Source organism: Apiospora phragmitis, assembly GCF_038363925.1.
Source record: "Apiospora phragmitis strain CBS 135458 chromosome Unknown utg000010l:1.0-9815664.0:1.0-9183399.0, whole genome shotgun sequence".
In the NCBI taxonomy this organism is placed as follows: Eukaryota; Fungi; Ascomycota; class Sordariomycetes; order Amphisphaeriales; family Apiosporaceae; genus Apiospora; species Apiospora phragmitis.
In genome coordinates this window covers 838,111-859,099 of record NW_027117409.1, presented here as the reverse complement: position 1 = coordinate 859,099, position 20,989 = coordinate 838,111, and the positions used below count along the sequence as shown (strand labels likewise).

Here is a 20,989-nt window from a genome sequence, read left to right as displayed (position 1 = left end):
TTGATTGACGCAGGGGGTGGGCCTTCGTTGCTTGAACGTACCTAGGAAGTAACTTTAGGAATCAGGCCAACTCCCTTAGCACGTAGATATCGTCCAAGAACCGACTTATCAATATGATTTCACATATGTATCATGAAATCCGGACTGCGTATGCAGATATATTCCTACCTAGCCTCAGGAATTCCAGTAGAATATAAATAGACTGTCAGGCTGGATCGTGCTTCTGCTGTACGGGCCAGAAAAAGAACAACGCGCCGCGCAAGAGAATCGCCAATGTCCATCTTTGAATCGTATCCCACCACCCTCCAGTCTGCAAGTCTCGCTGTCTCACTGCTGCTGGCCTTGTAATTCTTTCCAATTGTACTACCTACTTCGTCTTCAATTGTAATCATTTTTTCCCCATCTTCACAGCGCTGCATTCAATGTGTGCACCTTTCCTGCATTAATAACAAATAAGCCACAGCATCTTCCGTCCGGTTTCATTCCAGCATCTTCCGTCCGGTCTCATTCCTCTCCCTTCCCGACCAGGACCACAACACATAAGCCGTATCTACACAACAATCGCAATGGGGAAAGTCGCTGCCGATTTCCAGAAGATCGTCCAGGAAGGTGTGTGTGCGTACAAGCCGAGCACATCGGTTTCTTCCAGCTACGGCACGAACGGCTCAGCTAACCTTAGTCTTCCTTGAAAGGACGCGAGCGCAAGAAGAACGAGGCTCTCGCTGCCAAGATCTTCGGTAAGGATGGCCGTCGCCAGAGCGCGCCTCTGAAGGCTACAGCTGGAGGCTCTCTCGCCAGCAGAGCCGGAGTCAAGAAGGTACCGACTGCCCCCGAATTCATTGATTGGCCTCAAACTCCCTATGGTCTACAAAAACGAAGACGATACTGACAAACGGTCCTCGTTGATAGAGAGTATCCTCTATCGCTCGCTTACCCGCCGGCGACATCAACGGCGAATGGATACACGACCTGCATGGCTCCCGCTCGACGCCCAACCTCCGCGCCGCGGCCCAGAACCAACCGAAGCCCAACTCCCTCGCGGCTCGTCTCCACGCGCCCGGAACCAGAGCTCCGGCGGCCTCGACCGCGCTAGCAGGCGGTCGCAACACCCGGGCAACCAAGGTCGGCAATGCCTTCACGCGCTCTCTCAACACCCCCGCTGCCGTGTCGCAGATGAACATCCAGACCGCCCCGGCGGCGCCCCGGGGCGGCTTGACGATCCGCGGACTGGCAGGCCCCTACGCCGTCATGGCCCAGAACTTCGCGCCCGGCACGACGGCAGCCGACATTGAGAGCGCGATGACGCCTGTGGGCGGGCTGGTGCAAAGCTGCAAAATCATCAAGACACACCCCATCGTTACTGCCGAGATCGTGTTCGAGAGCCGCGAGGGCGCTGAGCAGGCCATTGCCACGTTTAACAACCAGACTGTACGTTCTGCTACTACTGCTCTCGTTGCGTTTTCTCCCTACTTCAGGGGCCACAACAGCTAATAACCTATTCTTTTAGGCCGATGGTCGCATCCTACAGGTCTTCATGAAGCCCGGCAGCGGCCCTTCTATACCGACTGGCCCGCGTAACAGTGGCCTGCGTCACCAGGAGGTGCGGCCTGGAAACAACACTGTGGTCATCGATGGATCGTTGGGCTTTGACGACGGCATGGACAACTCGGACACCGGATATAGCGACGGTTCTGGCAGTGCTAAGGGCCTCTACAGCGATCGTCTCGTATCTAACGGCAACACTTCCTCTAACCGACGGGGAAGGGGTTTCGGCTACCGAGGCCGCAATGGGCGCTGATTCCATCTTTTGTTTTTCGCGAAATCGTCCAGCTAGGCGGCGATACACGGGAGACACGTTCTGCTCTTTTCAGGAGACTAGCAAATGATGGCAAGCCACGAACCCCAGAGATTGCTGGTTCAAGAGCCCCGGGTCTGGTAGAGAGGAACTTATGTCATTCCGGGGTCATACATGTCCTCCAACGTTTTGCTCGAAAGATGGGCAAACGCCATGTTTTTGGTGGAAGGACGCCCATGGTTTGGCGTGGAGAGGAGCGTGCCCTCTGCCTTGAATATGAGCGACAAGGCACTGTGCAGTAGTGGGCAAGGGGCGCTGTTTCTCTAACCAAGACGCTGGCAGGATGGTATATTTGGCAATGGATGCTCGCATACCGATCGGCCGGACATCTATTTCCACCTTTACCCTTTACTGGCCGCCCCCTACAGAGGAAGGACATCTTGACTAGCGCCGAGAGCGTAATATACTACATGATACCCCACACAGTAGGTGCGGATCCTGAACCTAACCTTGGCAATCTTGATATGTATGTCTGCAACGGTAGTGCAGATGAGATGCAAGTATATTGTGATTTATCCTGGTAGGACGGGCATTATATGGCCACCCAGCCCTCGAAGACATACGTCAACAGGCGTTCGCTGGATCTGGAATCCGGGGTATTGGTGGAGTGTGCCTGTAAGTCCCCTTGGAGTCCGAAAAGGTGAAAATGTCGTAGGAACTAGGGCCTCTCTGCTGTATGGTCAAGGGAGGCATTAATCCAGGTGGCTCTTTCGCACGGTATATCGGGGAGATAAGCAAAATCATCAACTACACATACGGAAGGGATCGGAAGAGTAGGCGCAGAGTATCACGACATGTTGCCGCGAGCGCCAACCAGCGGTCAGCTTTAGTGTCAAGCTTGATGGGTCTTGTATGCTGCTGCTAGAGCTGCGGCGCCCACCGGGCAGGATAGCTTCAGAGGTTTGATTTCATGTGTAGAGCTGGAAAGCATTGGGTAAGTAAGGGGAAGGGTCCGAGCAGGACAAGCTGGTAATGGAATGAAATCACATGCCGACTCGTCTGTCATTCATATACATCGACGTGAGATAAGGGCGAAGCCTCATGATGAGATTTGGCAGGTCCTTGATATCTGAGCCTCTAGGTTAAGAAAAGGGGACCAAGCTAGGAAGAGGCGTCGTTTCTTCGTAGAGTTTGCAGGGCCAAGCCAAGAGAAGGGTCTTTGCGCCGTCGTCGGCTTCCGTGAGGGTTCGTTCGTACGCACACACAAGATTCAGGGGTTTCTTCTCTTCTTTCACATGGCAATTGATGGTTTGTGCGGCCGTTTTACGTTGAGAACTGTTGGGTGGTTTGGTTACGCACTTAGGTTAGGAGGAAGGTACGTACGTTATGTTTGGCTGCACGTTCCCGCCGTGGCTGCTTATTTCCTGGTTATCGGTGGTGGCTTTTTCAACCGTATGCACGTAAGCGCTGGGCTGGGGGTTGTTCATGATTGAGAACCCGAGGGGATGGGGGGAGCATGCATTACGTAGGTACATAGGAAATCATTGCAGACGAGAAAAATCCAGAGATAAATGAGTGGGTGGGCAACGCAAACTGTCCATTAATGCATTGATTTATAGATAGATCATGTGAACCAGATGAACGACGCGTTCGTCTGGCATGAGACGGTGGCACTGGCACGTCAATGGCATAGGACAGAGGGGAGAAGAAGCAGAAGAAGCTTAGATAGAAGGAGTCTTCGAAGCATCCATACCTAGTAGGTCAGAAGGTATTTGCAATTGCCTGCATAAGCCCGGATTCCAATACACCAGGACAGCGCAGGGCCAAACTCTAAGGGGAGCAGGAAGGTGAGACGCTGCTGCCGCCCAAGTTAAGGTGGTGCTTGCTCAACAAAAGAATAATTCCCGAAGAATTTAATAAATGCGCTACAACGACATCTCCCATCTCACCGCAAATGGGTGTCAGGGCCGACGTTGCTGGCTACCTCTACCCAGCTTTCCCGAAAACATACCTCTGGCACGTCTCGAAATGCCAAGGTTTTAGAAGTCAAGTCCAAGGGCCCCGTCCGCTAACGGGGGACCTCCCGACTTAGATAGCCAGAAGAGAAATGATCAAGCGACGATACGGTGGTGGTGTGCTATCTTGGTGCTTGGGAAGATCAATAGTAGTAAGAAGTCGCATGAATACGATGGGGTCGTTTAGAAAGTTTCCACATCGAACCTGCCCCATCCGCTTGGCAAACATCTAACATCGTCCTCTTTAGATGTTTTCAATGCCAGAGGCCGATCCACTCCGGAGGGAAGCTGACGGGCATTGTTTTGTGTTTTGCATTTCTTCACCACGGCTGGCTGGCCTTCTTCAACACTGACCTGACTGACGCGTTGCGTACTCTCCCCCCTGGCTGTTTGGCTGCGACATAAGCTTTTAAGGCGTGTTCCCACCGAACCGACCAGGGCCATGCCTGCTTGGCCTGGAGACACAGGAGGGAGCAAAAGAGAGATCTCGACCGGCTTCTTTCTGTGCCTCGCCTTGGCCGGTTGCCACGTATAGGTGCAATCTTATGATCGGCCTGGGAATTTGCATTTCAGAGGCCGTCTTCATCTCCATCGGCGAATGTTATTTGTCTCGTCACGCCAACACGATACAGACTCAGCCTCCTCCGTGGGCGCTTGAAAAAGGCCGTGTCGGGTGGTGGATATTCCACTTTGGTTTCGAACGTGATGAGGCTCTTATCGTTTATTTACTGCTAGTGCCCTTTTCTTGTCCTCCCTATTTCTGCCCTCTCTCTGTCTGGGCAACGGGCACACTCAGTCACACACACACACACACACCACCCTTCGATCGTCCCATTTTCTCCATTGCCTAATTGGGACGTGTGTCGTCAATAAGATTGTATTAGGTCGGCCTGATGGTTGGATCGGTGCTGTCGGTAATTAATTACATTTTGCACGACGATCAATCCCAGCTTGGAGGTTTCTGGCTCTGCCTCTGGCATCTGGGCCAATATCCAAATATACACGCCCCTCCTTTCCCATCCGTCAAATCAAGTTCCATTTCATCAATTAATTCAATTGATGCTCCCGCATATTTCTCTTGCTCTTCGCTTTTCCTTGCTTCTGCACTGCTACTTCGGCTGCTGCTCCGCTGCTACTGGTGCTACCTATACCGCCGTCCGGCCTGTTGTTTCTTTATAATCCCCTCAACGTCGATGCCATCACACCGTCGCGTCGACTCGGAGCTCTCTCATCGTCCTGCAGTCTTTCGTTTTTTGGTGTGTTGCAGACCAGCTGTTACCCGCATAGGAGGTAACACCGGCTTAACTTAATTATTACAAACGGCCACCCAAACTCCCTGTCGCCTCCGTCATCCCCGTTTCCTTTTAGACATTGTCTACTTATCGCACCGCCTCAACCGGCCAACACTTTTCCTTCCTATTTTTCATCATGGCCGACATTGCGAGTCTACCGATTCGAGATCCGTGCTCCTCTACTATCGATACAACCCAAGCCCTACCCCGGCCGTGGCGCCAAGATCAGCATACCCCCGTCGGCTGTCGCGATGCCCTCGAATACAAACAACGCAAATGGCAGCCGCCTCCGCCATCAGCTCGGCCTCGTGACACCGAGCCCCGTCAACCAAAACGGCAGCTTCGAGTTCGACCGAGTTCTCAAGGCTGGCTATGTCCAGAGGCGCACACAGAAGACTAAGGTAAAACAGAGCAACTCCTTTAAAACGGACTGAATGCATGGTCGAAGCTGCAGCGCCTAACCTTTTTTGTTGTGTGTTTTAGGCATGGAAAACCGTCTACTTGGTCCTGCGACCCAATGCGCTATCCGTCTACAAATCGGACAACGAGAGCAAATTACGTCACAAGCTCGACTTGTCGGAGCTGTCGGCCGTCACCCTGCTCAAAGACCCCAAGCAGAAGCGCCACAACCTCTTCGGCCTCTTCTCGCCCGCAAGGAACTTCCACTTCGAGGCGCCGAGCGCCAAGGATGCGCAGGAATGGATCGACCTGATAAGGAAGGACGCCAGGATAGAAGAAGAAGAGGAAGAGATGTTCCTGGCCAGCCCCATCGTTCGTAGGCAGTCGTATGCTGCCGTAGGAGTGTTGAGCGGTAACACCTCGGGGCTACTACGAGACGCGCCTCGCACGTCCAGCTCGCCGGAGCCCGAAACCATGAGACGCTTGCCTACGCCGTCTAACAGGAGAACGTCTAACACGATGGAATCATCTGGCCTCTCTGGCAACGAGCTGGTCTCTCACTCGGATTTCTCCGATTCCGAAAACCCACGAATCGGCGCCTCTTTCGAAAACCTGGCCGGCCGGTCCCCATCAGCATCGGCCGTCCAGATTGGATCGGGCGCCAGACCGGGTCTCGGAGAGCGGAACCTGAGCCAGGTCAGCGGGATCAACATCGAAAACGACCCCGATCGCGTGGTGTGGCAGGGCTGGCTGCACTTCCTGAAGAACAAACACGGCGTCAAGCAGTGGAAGAAGTGCTGGGCCGTCTTGCGCCCGCGCAATATTATTCTCTACAAGGACGAGTCCGAGTACACGGCGGCGTTCATCATGGCCCTCTCGGGCATCGTCAATGTGGTGGACATCGACCCGATCAGCAAAACCAAAACGCACTGCATGCAGATCATCACCGACGAGAAGAGCTATCGCTTCTGCGCCCACGACGAGGAGAGTTTGGTGCAGTGCCTGGGTGCCTTCAAGAGCCTGCTCTCGAAACGAAAGGATCTCCAGGCGCGTGCTGCCGGTAGCTCCGGCAGCGCAGCACCACAGAAGTGAAGTTGGAGCCGAGACCGAACCTAATAGTAGGGGGTGGTAGTAAGGGGGAGCGACGGTGGCAGATGATAGTGAAAACAAAACATGATACCCAGGTGATGATGCTGTGTGTGTGATACCAGCTGGTGGAACAGACTGGCGGCTGCGGCCGCGGAGAATACCCCAATATTGAATGCGGATGATTTTATATCTGGAAAGGGAGGAGCATGGCGCGGACTAGGAATGCCGGGTGCACACCTTGTACAAAGCTCATGTCTTACGACGTTACGAACAACATAACACAGAAGAAGAGAAAAATAAAAGTACACAACACTGACTACGCGCAGTCCGGCAATGGTGGAAGATCGTCGTGAATAGTCCGGAAAGCGCGCGCCTCCGTCGTCAACTGGTCGGAGTATAGGAGCAGAGGTGTGGAATCCATCCCGCTTTACTCGCCGAAGCCTCGGTTGATTGTCTACATCTTTCTTGACACGTCCGGATACTCTCTCACGCATCATGGACGATAGTAGAACACGCCGATCCGGTTACATGCGTGGCTTTCGAGCCCACCACTCTGGCAGCAAATCTCATTTTCCAGATACGGGATGTCAGATTGAGATCTCGGCTACTCTCCGCGACATCTCGCTCCTGGTCCTATCAGAGCCGATCGCCGCCACATCGTTCTACGCATAAGGAAGGAGGTTTATCTGTCAAGTGTGGGAACCTGGGGCGCGCGGCCGCTACGGCGCAAATCATACTTGGCTGCATGTACATCATACACCTGGCCACGCGACGATCATCTTCTCTAGCCTGCAAGTGTCGTACATACGAAGGAAGCTTGTCGGCTGGTCGGCCAAGTATTTCGACTCGACCTACTACATACCGAGTGTACATATATTTCATGCATGGCACTCTAATACGAAGAAGTCTCGGTCTCCTGAACACAGTGAGCATTTGACGCCGTTTGGCTTCCAACGGTCCGAATTCTGGGACTTGTTCTCTAAACTCTCTTTTTGGCTCTTTTGCCTCACTTTTTTCTTTTTTTTTGGTCACTCCCCTTCTGGCGATCGTATTTCAGCCTTCCTTCTCCGGGCCATAATTTGTTTAATCGGGGAGCGAGCTCGTTTGGAATGGAATCACAACCACTTGTCGATCTGAGCTTCGGGCCAGTATGGGGTTCAGCCCAGGTTCGGGCAAGCCGTGATACAATCATATTCGGTCGGGGGTGGTGACACAGCAACGAGCAGGGGGTGAAAAGCGGGGGAAATAACCTCTTGATGTTACATTTGATTCACGTCTAGTTGCTTGCCTTGTTAGAAATTGGCTTGTGGCTGGCTGGCTGTGGCGGCGTTTTCCTGTGACTGTAACGTTCACCTTTGATCTATTTTCTATAGCTGCTCGTCTTTCTAATAATAATATTAACAATATTAACGGTAACCGAGACTCCACACTAATAATCCTCCCTCTCTGCAGCAGCAAGCCGACATGCGGGAAGAAAATGACCAGTCAGCCAATCAGCTGACACTTACAGCCATCATCCAGTTAGAGTCCTTTGAGACCTTGTTTGAGAAAAGTACGGAACTGACCTGAACCCACACCACCATCCTCCATCCCACCCCCGACTTCATTTCGAACAGCCATTCATTCAATTTGCTTGGTGGTTGGTCGGTTGGCCGGTTGGGTTCGGTGTTAGTAGTCACCCACGTCCAATCACGAGGCTCAGCAGGTCTTCTGGCGAGGTCATCGTGCATGCACACTCTCGGCCGTTTACCCAGAGGGAATCCATGCACCCCTGGCCAATACGGCTTCAGCCTTCCCTTATTGGAATATTGGTGTGTGTGATACCAATACCTCTCTCTCTCTCACTCTAGTCTTCGCTGTACATGAGAAGTTGATTCGTCCACGACTGTCAGCAAGGCGGTCTTGGCGTCGCTCGGGAAGACGGCCACCCTTCCTATGGTCAGAAGTCTAATATAGCTGATCTGCGAACCAGCGAAAGCAGGGGGGGCTGACTGACTGACTGACTGACTGACTGACTGACTGACTGACTGACTGACTGACTATTGGGCTGTTTGTTAATACTAACTACTCTGTACTATGCACACATCACATTTAAAACGATGCAACTCCATCTCCCCATCGTCATTGCCTCCCTTCACCGTATGGGAGGCAAAAATGTGGTAATTAGGAGGTCAATAAGGTGTGGAAGTTTACCTAACAGCAGGACTAGGACTGTCGGGTTTCCTTGAGTCCTTGCCCGTCCAGTCAAAGGCGAGTATCGCTTCTAGTATGCGGTCCGTAGTGGGAAAGATATTCGGAGTTAGGACTTCCCACGCCACGCACATATACCTACATCATACCCAGATCCTACGGGGCGGAAGATGTCTTGGGTATAGTGAGTGGCCACTTATTAGTGGCAGGCGGTTACCTCAGGAGGCCCTCTTCGCGCCATCATGAATGAACTGCTTTTTGCTTGCTCGGCCGGCCATTACTTATGTTCCCTCTCCTCCTGTTCACCTAGAAAGACGAACCCTATCACTTGAGGGTCTTGCTGCCAGTCCCTCGTGTTTGACGTCTTCTATATCACAAGGCCTTGTCCCATACTCGTTCCCACGATCTGGCCCTACGTCGCTTTGCCACACATAGACTGTCCCGACCTGATCAAGTCCGGTTAGATATAGGTACACTGGTTGCTGCATGGGCGACGAGTGAGCAATTCTTTGACTTACGCATGGTTAGTACCCAACCTTGGTCACATCTGCTCCTGTGTTCAGTGTCGATACTGACCCTTTACTGTATTCACTCCCCACAGTCATTCGTTCAGCTTATTATTTATAATCCTACTGAGCTTTAGTTTGAACACTCCTAAGTTCTGTCTACTGGCTATCGCTTTGCAACTCTACTTCCGCTTTCGACCTCGTTATATCATCACCTCAGGGGATGAAACCCTAAAAGCCTCTAATTCCATAACTTTATTATTATTGTTGTTGCTACTTCTGGCTCTCATCACTTCCCCTCGAAGCCGAGCAGGATCAATCTCATCGCCAAACATGAGACCTACGGCTCTCCTAGCCATCATCGGGGCGGCCGTGACCGCGGCCCAGCAGATCCAGCTGCCGCTCCAGACGTCGAGCCGATGGATCCTCGACGCCGGCGGCGCGCGCGTCAAGCTGCGCTGCATCAACTGGGCGGGCCACGGCGAGGCCAACGTGCCCGAGGGCCTGCACAAGGCGTCCCTCCCCGACATCGCCGACTTCGTGCGGGACCAGGGGTTCAACTGCGTGCGCCTGACGTACTCGATCGACCATGCCCTGGACCCGCACGTTTCCGTCGCCGACTCGTTCCGGGGGGCCGCGGCGTACTCCGGGCTGCGGGTCGAGACGCTCGAGGGGCTGTACGGGCAGGTCGCGCAGCGTAACCCGGGGCTCGCGGCGGGGACGCGGCAGGAGGTGTTTGGGGCCGTGATTGGGGCGCTTTGGGAGAGGGGGGTTATGACGTTGTTGGATAATCATGTTTCGAAGGCGAGCTGGTGCTGTAAGTTTTCTTGGTCTTTTTCTCCCTCAAGTTTTGTTGTGCACGTCAACAGCTATTACCTCAAAGTGTGAAATAAGTGTTCAGTTGGAGGGGTAGTCCCTGGCACTGGGATCATTGCTTATAGAAGGGGAGATAGAAGGGGCCACCGAAAAAGGAATTATATCTGAATACAGCTGACCGAGCTCTTTTCCATTTCAGGCAACTTGACCGACGGCAACGGCTGGTGGGATCAGGCCTCGGGCTACAACGACCTCAACAGCCGCTACTTCAACACGGCCAACTGGCTCGACGGCCTCGAGGCCATGGCGACGTGGGCGCGCACGCAGCCCGGCGTCGCCGCCATGTCGCTGCGCAACGAGATCCGCCCCTTCCTGCTGCAGGGCCTCCACGGGCCCAACGACGACTGGTACGACTTCGTGACTCAAGGAGCGCAGCGCGTGCACGCGGCCAACCCGGACGCGCTGATTGTGATTGGCGGCTCGCAGTCGGCGACGGACCTGAGCTTCATCCGGACGCGCGACCTCGACTTCTCGGGCTGGGCGGGCAAGCACGTCTGGGAGATGCACGCCTACTCCTTCACCGTAACGTTCCCGCGGCCCTTCGGGTCGTGCGACCTCGTGAAGGCCGAGTACGGCCTGTTCGACGGCTTCGTGCTGGAGCAGGGGAAATCCTTCACGGCGCCCCTGATCGTGACCGAGTTCGGCGTCGGCCTGCAGGGTGGCCCCAACCACGGCGGGATTAGTGACGAGGACAATACGTACCTCGAGTGCCTGGTCGACTGGATGCGCGGGAACGACGCCGACTGGGCGCTCTGGGCGCTGCAGGGGACGTACTACGTCCGGCAGGGGCAGGCCGAGTACGACGAGGGGTGGGGGCTGATGAACCGCGACTGGAGCGGGGTGCGGAACGAGCAGTTCTTGCCCGTCATTTCGGATCTGTTCAAGATGACGCAGGGGCCTTGAAGAGGGTGAAGAGGGGAGAGGAAGTGTGAAGATGGGGGAGAAGCAGGGCGTTGGCGGCGTTGACGGCAGCAGATAGATGTAGACCGACACATAAGTTCAATCTTGATTCATAGTTGACAGCTGAGTAGAGAACCATTTCGTGGTATTTAGCGTTGCCGTAATACACACAACAAGTAATTCCCTTATGCGTGTACTTCCTACTTTTGAATGTGGAAGCTCATCGTGCATCGGGGTTTCTTAAGTCAGCCTAGCAGAAGATATCCCTCTCTGATATGACATGAGCACGGGCTGGATAGCGGGTGGAAAACGGATAAGACACCGATGTCAGCCAGTTCGGCAAAGTGCTAGATCTAAGATGAACTCCGTTGACTCTGAACTCGTACATAGCATGCTTGTTGTTGTCGTATGATAGATCAAGGGCGACAGACAGGCTCTTCTGGAGCCGTTATTTCCCATGACCAAACAAGCAAGTCCAGGCAACCATGGTGATCAAACAAATGGTAAGAAATATGCTTGTCCCCGTAACAGACAAGTCATGCCCCGAAATTCTAATCAAAACCCACCTCCCAACGCCAAAATAACACTCTTGTTTCTTTTCTTCCTCATTCCAACTGGAAGTACTGGTCGTCGAACTGATCCATGTCCCCATCCGGCATGAAGAGATCGTTGAAGCTGTTCTCGCCCATGCCACCCATGCCGCCCGCGTCGCCCAGGTTGAGGTCGAGGTCCATGTTGTCGCCGCCGGCCGAGTCGAGGTCGAACAAGGAGTCGATGTTGGCATTGCTATCGGCAGCACTATCCGTAGTAGCCTGCGCCGGTGCCGGTGCCGGAGGAGCTGTGCTCTGTGGAACGGCCGCGACGTTGTTGTTGTTATGCCCTGCTGCTGCCACCCCTGCTGCTGCCCCTGCGTGATTCGCGTCAGGGGGTGGTGGTGGTGCTCCCGCCGTGTTGCTGCTGAAGTGGTCCAGTGATAGCAAGTCGTTGCCGCCGCCTCCGTTCTGGGTAGTAGAGGTCGCGAAGGAGCTGAGGTCGAAGTCCTGCATCGGCGCCGGGGGCGCGTTCTGCGACGGCCCGTCCCCGGGGGTGGGCGCCAGCGTGAACTCCATGTTGGTGAAGTTGAGCTCGCCGCCCGTCATGTCGGCCATGGCGGCCCCGCCTGTCGTCATGGTGGCGTCCATGGAGTTGTCCGGCGCGGCTTGCGTTGCAGGAGGGGGGGCAGGCGGTTGCTGCTGCTGTTGCTGTTGCGGGGTAGGCGCAGCCTTTGCCGCTGGAGTAGCTTTGGTGGTAGTGAGGGGCGGCGTTGGCTTGGGGGACTGCTTGATCGAAGGTGATGCTCGTGCCGGCCCCATGCCGCCGGCCTTGACGGCCGCTGCCGGAGGAACGCGCGGAGAAGCTTTAGCAGCAGCTGCGGCCGAGGGCTTCACATCGCCGCCGCTGCCGCCGGATGTCAGGTCGACGACGTCGGCGGCCAGGCCCATGCCCATGCCCATGTCGGGGAAGGGGGCGACGCGCTTGGTCTCCTCCTTGATGCCGCCGAAGCCCATGTTGGGGTGCACGGTGTGGGCCGCGGTGGAGGGCATCTCCAGCATGACGGCCGCCGGCCGCTTGTCGTCTTCCATCATGGGCGCCGGCGGAGCCGCGGGCGGTGACGGTTCGGGGGCGGGCATGCGGGCGGCTTGCAGCTTCTCCAGATCCCGCAGCAGAACTGCCTTTGCCCTTGTCTGAAAAGAGACAAAAACAAAAAAGATATGAGCATTTTAATAAGAGCTTGGGGGGAGAGAGTAAAGAAGAAGAAAAAGGCGGACTTACGATTTCGCTCTCAAGATCGTCTAAAGCATAATGGTATGCTTTCATGGTATCACCCATCTTGATGTTGATGGCCCCGGCGTACTGGCCACACTCCTAGGACCATTTTTATGCGAGGCTTTGAGAGCCTTGCCCGTATTCACTAGCTGTATTCGAAAAGTTCAGAGATCAGGGTGATGACAGCAACCAGTAGTTCTTCCAGGTTGCACTCACGATTTCATTAAACGTGTGCTGCAGGACATCTAATGGGTCCCTGGGTTGCTGTGCAGCCATGTTGTTGATTTCGCTAGTCCGAATGGCAAGGGATGGTGAAAAGGGACGTCACGGTTCACCATCCGGTATATATTAGGGTATATATAAAGAGGCAAACAGAAACGGCCTATTGCCTAGGTAATGACGGACCTCCTGCAAAGAAGTGAAGGTAGTGCAGGACAAAGCTTCAAAGACAAGGCCTCATGGCTGACACATGGGTGGGTTTGCAACTGGACTGGGAGGTTGATATATTCACTGTTACGGATTCTGACCTAAAGTCGGGTGCATGTGGACCGTGCGTGCCGCATTCCCAACCAGAGAGGGAGAGAAGAGGCTGGAGCTACGATAGAGTTAACCTTTAAACGCCTGTTCAGGTGAGATCGGGACCATTGCTTTCATTCCATGTATGCATGTTTCCATATCACCAACATAGCTGGCAGTATTACTTAAAGCACATGGTCCAACGGAGTATGCAATGTGTCTATCATGCCATAACCCGGGAAAAGACCGAAGTTTTCCCCAGTATCAAGACATGATCCCAGTCAGAGCTACCTGCCTCCCGGTCGATCAAGTGGATATGTTCTAATAGAGTCAGAGATAGAAAATATGTACGATATAAACAGGCAGTATACTCCAACAAGTAGGTATCGGCAAAGGGTAGTTAGTCCTGGGCGAGAGCAAGACCACCCTTGCTGGTGGCATGAATAGTGATTTGGATGCTACTCGGAATACCGCTGTCCGTGCGTACATACGAGGGCCGCCTTGCCGTGCCCACTACATACCCAAAGGCTCAAGCCCATCGATTAAGGTTGTAAGTAACCTACGTGACTTACTGAGATGGATAGAGAAACATTCAGAAAGGAGAAACGGATTACCCAACCGGGTCAGACCAGTATGGCAATTGACCAATCCGGCCACCTTTCATGATGCTACCAGCACACACCTTAGGGATTCCGATCACGCCATACCAAGGCGCAAGGCACATAACGGGCACGGGTTAAGCGACCGATGTTGCCGTCCATCCCAAACCGACGGGTAGCAGGTAGCTTGGCCCAGCTTGAATTGTAACTTGCAAGCCCCGTTTTGCATGTCTGCTAGCAAAGCTTGTGAGTGGTTTTCCATGTTTGCTTGACCGTTAGAAGATGAGGATGATTTCGCGATGCCGAGACCAAAAATGATTTTGGGCAAGCAATGCTTGCCCACGCCATAGCACGCGCTTGGTGATGATGGGATAGGGGTACTGTACCTCTCCAGAGACGGAGCGCTTGCTGGCTCCTCCTCTTTCCCTTCCCGTGTTGAGAAAGCAGACTACAGTGTGGCCGCCCCGCTTTCTGCTTCCCATCCGAGACGGGATGAACCAGTCACAGGAGCATGGTGGCTGTGACGAGACTGGACTCAATCTGTCTTCATTGGACCAGTCCAGGGCTGTGCACAGGAAAGGAATGCAAAGCACGTAGGGGTGGGAAGATGCCAGTTGTGCTCAAATTGCCATGTACATATCTGCTAGGGGATTGCAGCAGCTGCTGGTTGGAAATAGCCTGCGAATCGTTCGTGTTGCACAACCCTCCTTACCCGTGGGGGATGATGTAACAAGAGGTCAAATGCTCATCTACCTGATTCGAGATTGGTCCTCCTTCCCTTTTGCCCATTTGCCCAGGAAAATCTGATCCGAATCGGACTGGTGACCGTGGCCGATCATGGGCGTTGGGGCGGGCATGGCATGCCATCTGAATTAGATGGGACGGGAACAGACAGACGAGATGCAATTCGAAGGTTGGCGGCTTACAGTCCAGCAGTTGGACCCTGTAACTCCACTTTGCATGCATTAATGTCAGCTGTGAGTGGACACGACGGTTTTCTGGGTCGGAGATGGGAGAAGAAGAAGAAGAAGAAGAAGAAGAAAGACGAGGTTCAATGTCAGTTGTACCGGCCAAGGTTCAATAGCTAATACCGGAGGTATCTTTTGGCTGGCACTGCTCGGCCGGTCTACTTGGGGAGATATCGATCATGCTAAGGCGGAAGGTCATCCAGGTACACATTGGAACAGTTAGCAGTTAGCAGGTAGTAGTAGAGAGATGGAAAAGCAATCAAGGGCCCAGCCAGACGCCAATCAATGCCATGCCCACCTTCTGGGGACGACCGCAACTCTAGCAGCCAGCCAGGCCAGTCAAAGTCAAGCTAACCCGGCATCCCAGCATCCCAGCAGCCCAGCAGCCCAGCATCCCAGCAGGCAGTAGCAGAGACAAAAGGTTGCGAGAAAGAGGCCGACCCAAGACAAATCGAACGAACGAACGATTGAACGAACTGGACACAACACACGCCGTGCGCCCGCCGCCGTCCCTCCCACTTGGATACTACACAGCAACCTTTCGGCAGACCCCCCGTTCCCGTTTGCATTCTCCTCCATCATCTTGGATCGGTAGAAGTTTAGAGGCTTATTATCGCCGGTGCGTGTGCGAGTTTAAAAAAAAAAATCTCGGGGGACTCTTCCTTTCAAGGCAGTTTCCTTACTTTTTTTTCTCCTCTCGTCTCCCATCTCCTCTGTCGATTGATTGATTGATTGTTCCTCGTCAACTTTCCTCTCTCTACTCTCTCTGCTTAGCTTGTTTCCCTTATCGGATCATCTCTCCATCTTCAGCGGTCATTTTCCCCAAGAGCCCTCTGTCTCTTGCCTCTCTCTCTCTCTCTCTCTCTCTATATCCTCGCGCGCGCGCGTCCGCCTGCTCGAAGACCAATCCTCGCCTCGACGTTTTCCTGTCGCATTTCTCCGTTGTCTGCAGTGTCCCCGGATATTCCACATATCGCAACCCTCCTTCGAAGCTTTGCGTCGACCCTGGATTTACGGTTCGCATATTCTTCTCGGCTCAGAGTACCCGCGCAAGTGAGGCTTTCTCCGATTTTGGTCGATATCCCTACCTTTATTAGCTACGCATTTACGAATTTCGAGCGAAAAGACGTATTCATCAGTCATCATCGTTACGCTACTTAAGACGAGGTCTTGAGCTCTCTCCTGTCATATCTGTTCAAACCTGGCTTCTTTGGAAATATTCGTCGCAGTCTGCTTTGAGGATTTCGAAAGCGACCGTTCTAGAGATTGCATCTACCACGCGCGCCCTCTCCTACATTGTTCCTTTGGCCAAGTATTGCCGTTAGACAGCACCTACTACCGTTGCTTGGTTTCCCGGCAAGCTTCCCAGCTTTTCAGCAAGTCATCGAGCAGTCGTATTCCAAGGCTACCACCTTTCGACTTTCAGCATACCGAAACGTCATAATGGCTGACAACGGTCCCTCACCTGCAGCCTCGCTGCCTCCCCCACCCCAACCCAATGCGGGAGCTCCTGGATTTGAGAATGGTCAGAATGGCCAGGGCAACACGACGCACATGCCTCCCCCCGCCGTTGCATATCCCCCCCAACAACAACCCCATCCCCACGGCGATCACTTCGCCCATGTCCGGGGACCAGAGCGGTATGATGTCTCCCACTAGCGGCGGACCCTTCCCCCGACGTGCGGCACCCGAGCCTAATAAGCGAGCGCTATACGTCGGTGGGCTTGACCCTCGTGTGACCGAGGATGTGTTGCGCCAGATCTTTGAGACGACCGGCCATGTTCAGGGTGTCAAGATTATTCCCGATAAGAACGTGAGTTAATACCAGGAATACATTCCTATCCTCCATCTGAGTGCAACAATAGCTAACATTGCCTATTGCAGCAAAAGGGTTACAACTATGGCTTTGTCGAGTACGACGACCCTGGTGCTGCCGAGCGTGCGATGCAGACACTGAATGGTCGTCGTGTCCACCAATCGGTAAGTGATCTAGGCACCTGTTCCAAAGCTCAAAATAGCTGACTCAATCTTAGGAAATTCGAGTGAACTGGGCCTATCAGTCCAACACTTCGAACAAAGAAGACACGTCCAGCCACTTCCATATCTTCGTTGGTGATCTCTCTAACGAGGTCAACGACGAGGTTCTTATGCAGGCATTCTCGGCCTTTGGCACTGTCTCCGAAGCCCGTGTTATGTGGGATATGAAGACTGGCCGTTCTCGCGGATATGGTTTCGTCGCTTTCCGTGATCGCACAGATGCTGAAAAGGCTCTGAGCTCGATGGATGGCGAATGGCTGGGTTCTCGTGCGATCCGCTGCAACTGGGCCAACCAGAAGGGCCAGCCTTCGATCGCACAGCAGCAGGCTATGGCTGCTATGGGCATGACCCCTACAACTCCTTACGGCCATCACCATTTCCCGACTCATGGTATTCAAAGTTACGATATGATCGTGAACCAGACCCCGGCTTGGCAGACAACCGTCTATGTTGGCAACCTGACCCCCTACACTACCCAGAACGATCTGGTTCCTCTGTTCTCCAACTTCGGATATGTTACGGAGTCGAGATTCCAGGCGGACCGTGGTTTTGCTTTCATTAAGATGGACACACACGAGAACGCTGCCATGTCCATTTGCCAGCTGAATGGGTATAATGTGAATGGGAGACCCCTGAAGTGCAGTGTAAGTCATACATCATTCACGATACGCGTAAAGTGACCGCTAACAGGAGACTAGTGGGGCAAGGACAAAACCCCTAGCGCAGGAGGAGCCGCAGGAGGCTTCGATCCTTCGCAGCAGGCTTATAGCCCTCAAAGCGCCCAGGCCCCCGCCCCTACCCGGTACCCCCTCGACCTACTTCCCTCAGTATGGTAGTAAGTGCAATCCCCCACGTCTTGATGTGTGTTGTTGGGTTACTCACAGTATTCTAGCTCAATTCGGTGGTCAGCAGCAAGGCTATGCCGGCCCGCCAGCCCAATCGCCAGCCGGTTACGGAGGCCAGCCGCCTATGGGGTATGCTGGCCCCCCTAGCGCTGGGGGTTACGGACGCGGCCAACAGGCACCGAACCAGCAATGGCAGCAGGCACCTCCGGCCCAGAACTTCAACAACGGTTTCGCTGGTTACCAGGGCTAAACCTGAGAAGCTCTAGACGTGAGACTTTCCTCGGGTCTCTTTCCTACAAGCTCGGCATCCGGGCTTGTAACAGCGATGAAGGAAACGCCAGATGCCCTTTGCAGACTCGTGGTGTAACCTGTCGTTTTACAACTTCCACAGCGGGCATGCAACAAGGCATGTGCGATTTTCAGGCAATGATGAGAAAATGGGATTCAGGGTGTCGGTAATTTTCAACTGTGTTTCTGACGATGCTGCTGCTGCCGCCTTGCTCACGTAAATGGGCGGCAATAGCTTTCATGTTTTCTTACGTTTCCACTCTTGGGGGCTACAGAGAGTCGTCTATCGTTCTAAAAGTTCTGGGCTTTCTCTTTTACTTTATTTCCCACACTCATCCGTCTCGCTTTTTCTGATACCTCTCTGCATTTCTGTGGATACAGCTGAAACGATGTTATGTCAAGAATGAGTGCGTTAAAAATAAGCGCTGCCTTTTTATTTCGATATGCGGTCTCCCTGTTGCATTTTTATCTTTATCTTCCTTGGTTCGGCGAACAAGGGATGAAATGAGTCCTTGTCCATGGCTGGCACGGTTTACTGTTTTTATTATTTAACGATATCTTGATTGATTGATTGACAAAGCTTGCCATCATAGGGCATGGAGAAGGAGGAGGAAGCATGTGTGGCAAGAGAAAGATGCAGGATCTTCTTAGGTGGCGCCAGTGAGTGAGTGAAAGAATTCCGTGAGGGCTTCTTCAGGATTGGAAGGGAAAATTTTGGCTGTTTTCTAGCAGCCAGTCAAGTCAGTCCACGAGAGTGCAGATATTCCAAACCCAAAAGTTGAGGTGGAAATCGAAAAAACGATGAAGCCAACCAAGCCCGTCCATCTCATTCCTTGATCCTGGAGGATCTCTAGAAATCATGCATCGTCTCCCTGATTGTCGTAATCCAATATCACGTATCTTGTATGTAGAGGTGCTCTGGCGTCATTTGCTGACCAGGGGTACGCCGAGTGATTGGGCAGCAGCGTGGGCCGTGTATCATGCCCAATTGGGCTGGAACTGGTGATCTGCCTTCCCGAGAGCAACTGCAGACAAAGCTCGCTATCATGAGGTGTGATTGATTGATGAGATCGTCATATAGGTGCGCATAAGGAATACGGTAGAGCTACAACTTTCGAAATGGAATATCAAATGCGCGCCGGTTGCCGAGGGAATGAGTCGATATTTGTTTCCTTTTCTTGGGATATTGTCGGTAGGGCTTATTAGTAAGTGGGTGGATACAGGTAGCTAGCTGTAAACTGCTCAGCATCAGCCATCACCATGGAGAGCGAGCAATTTATGTAGTATTTTCAAATACAATACGAGGCCGGGAATGCGTCCGTTTTTAAACATATAGATGGATTAGGAACTCAAGACATCACGCTGTTCCATCTGCATTGGACAGGTAGGCAGGCCAGGCCAGGAATATACTAAAGTGATGTGCCAACGGCGTCGTGTTAGGCTCTCACGCCGTCGCGGCCTGAAGGGGTGCACGGCTTAGCTAAGAGCAGGTCAGGCTTGCACCCATCCCGTCCATCCGAGAGAGATATATATGTGCCGATTCAGGGGAACGAGCGAACACTAGGTTGCAGACACGCATGTAAGATCGAGTACGCGGGTTTGAATAAAGAACATTGCCTGGTCTTCTGTGTTAGTATGCACGTAAGCACAAGCCGGCGTCTAACACCACTGTAAGTAGTACAGTTACGTGTGTCATTCATCGTCTCGCAGCCCAGGGAGGGAAAATCAGGAGGGCCTGGCATCCCTTTGCTTCTAACTTGGATAATTTTATGTAGCTGATCTTGAACACCAACTGGTGTCTGAACCAAAGTATATTAACAAGGTGATGTTACTACAGCAGGTAACTTTCAAGTTTGGAGGACGAGGATGTGCTCATGGCATAGTTCTCCACTGTCCGCTCGTTACGACCTAACACTCTCTCAGACTGCCCGGTGAACAGGGCGTTTTCTGAGACTGGGGATTCTGGGATAGTACCCCTCTGTCCGTAGAGACTCGACCTAAAATCAAGACTTCAAAGCAGACAAGATGATTAATACCAGAGCTGAATTGCATATCCTCCCTGCCCGCTGTGCCCTGCCCTGATGTCTCCATCCGACATCTTTGCCCGCTAGTACATAAAAATCGGAGATAGAGAGATAGAGGAGTAGTAGCCTGACTACTGCACCTGCATCTCTTTACGGACCTAAGCTTGGGTAGGTTTACATAGGTGTGCCCGTGGTGGTAGCCAGACCATGTACTTACTTTACTTGCCCTGACGTATGAAGTTGGGAAGCGCCTTTTTTTTCTGGCCCTCCTCCCCCAGAATCCAGCTCCAGATCAAGCAAAGCAAGACAAGCCCAAGACGGTGCTTCAAGGCATACGCCAGGCACAAACCGTACGCTCGGCCAAAGGTATTGTCTTTATTTTGCGCGCTTTACGTTAGTCACTTACCTTACCACTCTCCATTACAATGACTTTCTAATTCCAAAGGCCTATGCTAGCTACGCCGTGCAAGAAAAAAGGTACCCTACAAGTGAGATAGACTTTCATTCACTCACTCACTCCCACCCTGCCCTGCCTATGTCATTTCAGGCCTCTTAGGTTTCAATCCCAATTTCCTTTTTCATCAGCATCTCCAGACTCCAGACCCTCCCTCCACTCTCTCTCGTTGCTATTCCGCACCTGGGCGGCAGCTCCTCCTCTTCACTATTGTCGGTCGTCCCCTACCCTATGTTTGGCACTCCGGGTCTCTCTCACACTCTTCTCCCTTTTCCTCCCCTTCCCCCTCCTCTCTCTCCAATCGTGACTGGTGATACGTTGCCGGTTGAGAGCGTGTGTGTGGGTTAGTGCGTGAGAGCAAGCAAGCGAAACAAGAGATTCCAATCTGGG

General features: G+C 53.2%; 5 protein-coding genes across 5 annotated transcripts; 4 read left to right on the top strand and 1 right to left on the bottom strand.

Moving 5' to 3' along the window:
* Nucleotides 1–566: 566 nt before the first annotated feature.
* PG994_010072 (uncharacterized protein) lies at nt 567–1,798 on the top strand (the record flags this gene model as incomplete). The annotated part of the gene is made up of 4 exons (XM_066861481.1): nt 567–609; nt 693–817; nt 910–1,428; nt 1,508–1,798. The coding sequence occupies 4 exons, from the start codon at nt 567–569 to the stop codon at nt 1,796–1,798; spliced, it is 978 nt and encodes a 325-aa protein (XP_066710591.1).
* A 3,459-nt stretch (nt 1,799–5,257) lies between these two features.
* On the top strand, nt 5,258–6,593 carry PG994_010071 (PH domain-containing protein; the record flags this gene model as incomplete). The annotated part of the gene is made up of 2 exons (XM_066861480.1): nt 5,258–5,503; nt 5,586–6,593. Coding segments are annotated over 2 exons (1,254 nt in total), but the record flags the coding sequence as incomplete, so codon positions are not given.
* Nucleotides 6,594–9,619: 3,026 nt separating this feature from the next.
* On the top strand, nt 9,620–11,065 carry PG994_010070 (cellulase family protein; the record flags this gene model as incomplete). The annotated part of the gene is made up of 2 exons (XM_066861479.1): nt 9,620–10,103; nt 10,302–11,065. 2 exons carry the CDS (start codon nt 9,620–9,622, stop codon nt 11,063–11,065), a joined length of 1,248 nt encoding a protein of 415 aa, XP_066710589.1.
* Nucleotides 11,066–11,667: 602 nt separating this feature from the next.
* On the bottom strand, nt 11,668–13,144 carry PG994_010069 (uncharacterized protein; the record flags this gene model as incomplete). Its single annotated transcript, XM_066861478.1, has 3 exons — nt 11,668–12,786; nt 12,875–12,967; nt 13,085–13,144. The coding sequence occupies 3 exons, from the start codon at nt 13,142–13,144 to the stop codon at nt 11,668–11,670; spliced, it is 1,272 nt and encodes a 423-aa protein (XP_066710588.1).
* Nucleotides 13,145–16,394: 3,250 nt separating this feature from the next.
* PG994_010068 (uncharacterized protein) lies at nt 16,395–18,083 on the top strand (the record flags this gene model as incomplete). Its single annotated transcript, XM_066861477.1, is given in 6 exon segments — nt 16,395–16,591; nt 16,611–16,764; nt 16,836–16,931; nt 16,985–17,632; nt 17,682–17,823; nt 17,881–18,083. 6 exon segments carry the CDS (start codon nt 16,395–16,397, stop codon nt 18,081–18,083), a joined length of 1,440 nt encoding a protein of 479 aa, XP_066710587.1.
* Between the last annotated feature and the right edge of the window lie 2,906 nt (nt 18,084–20,989).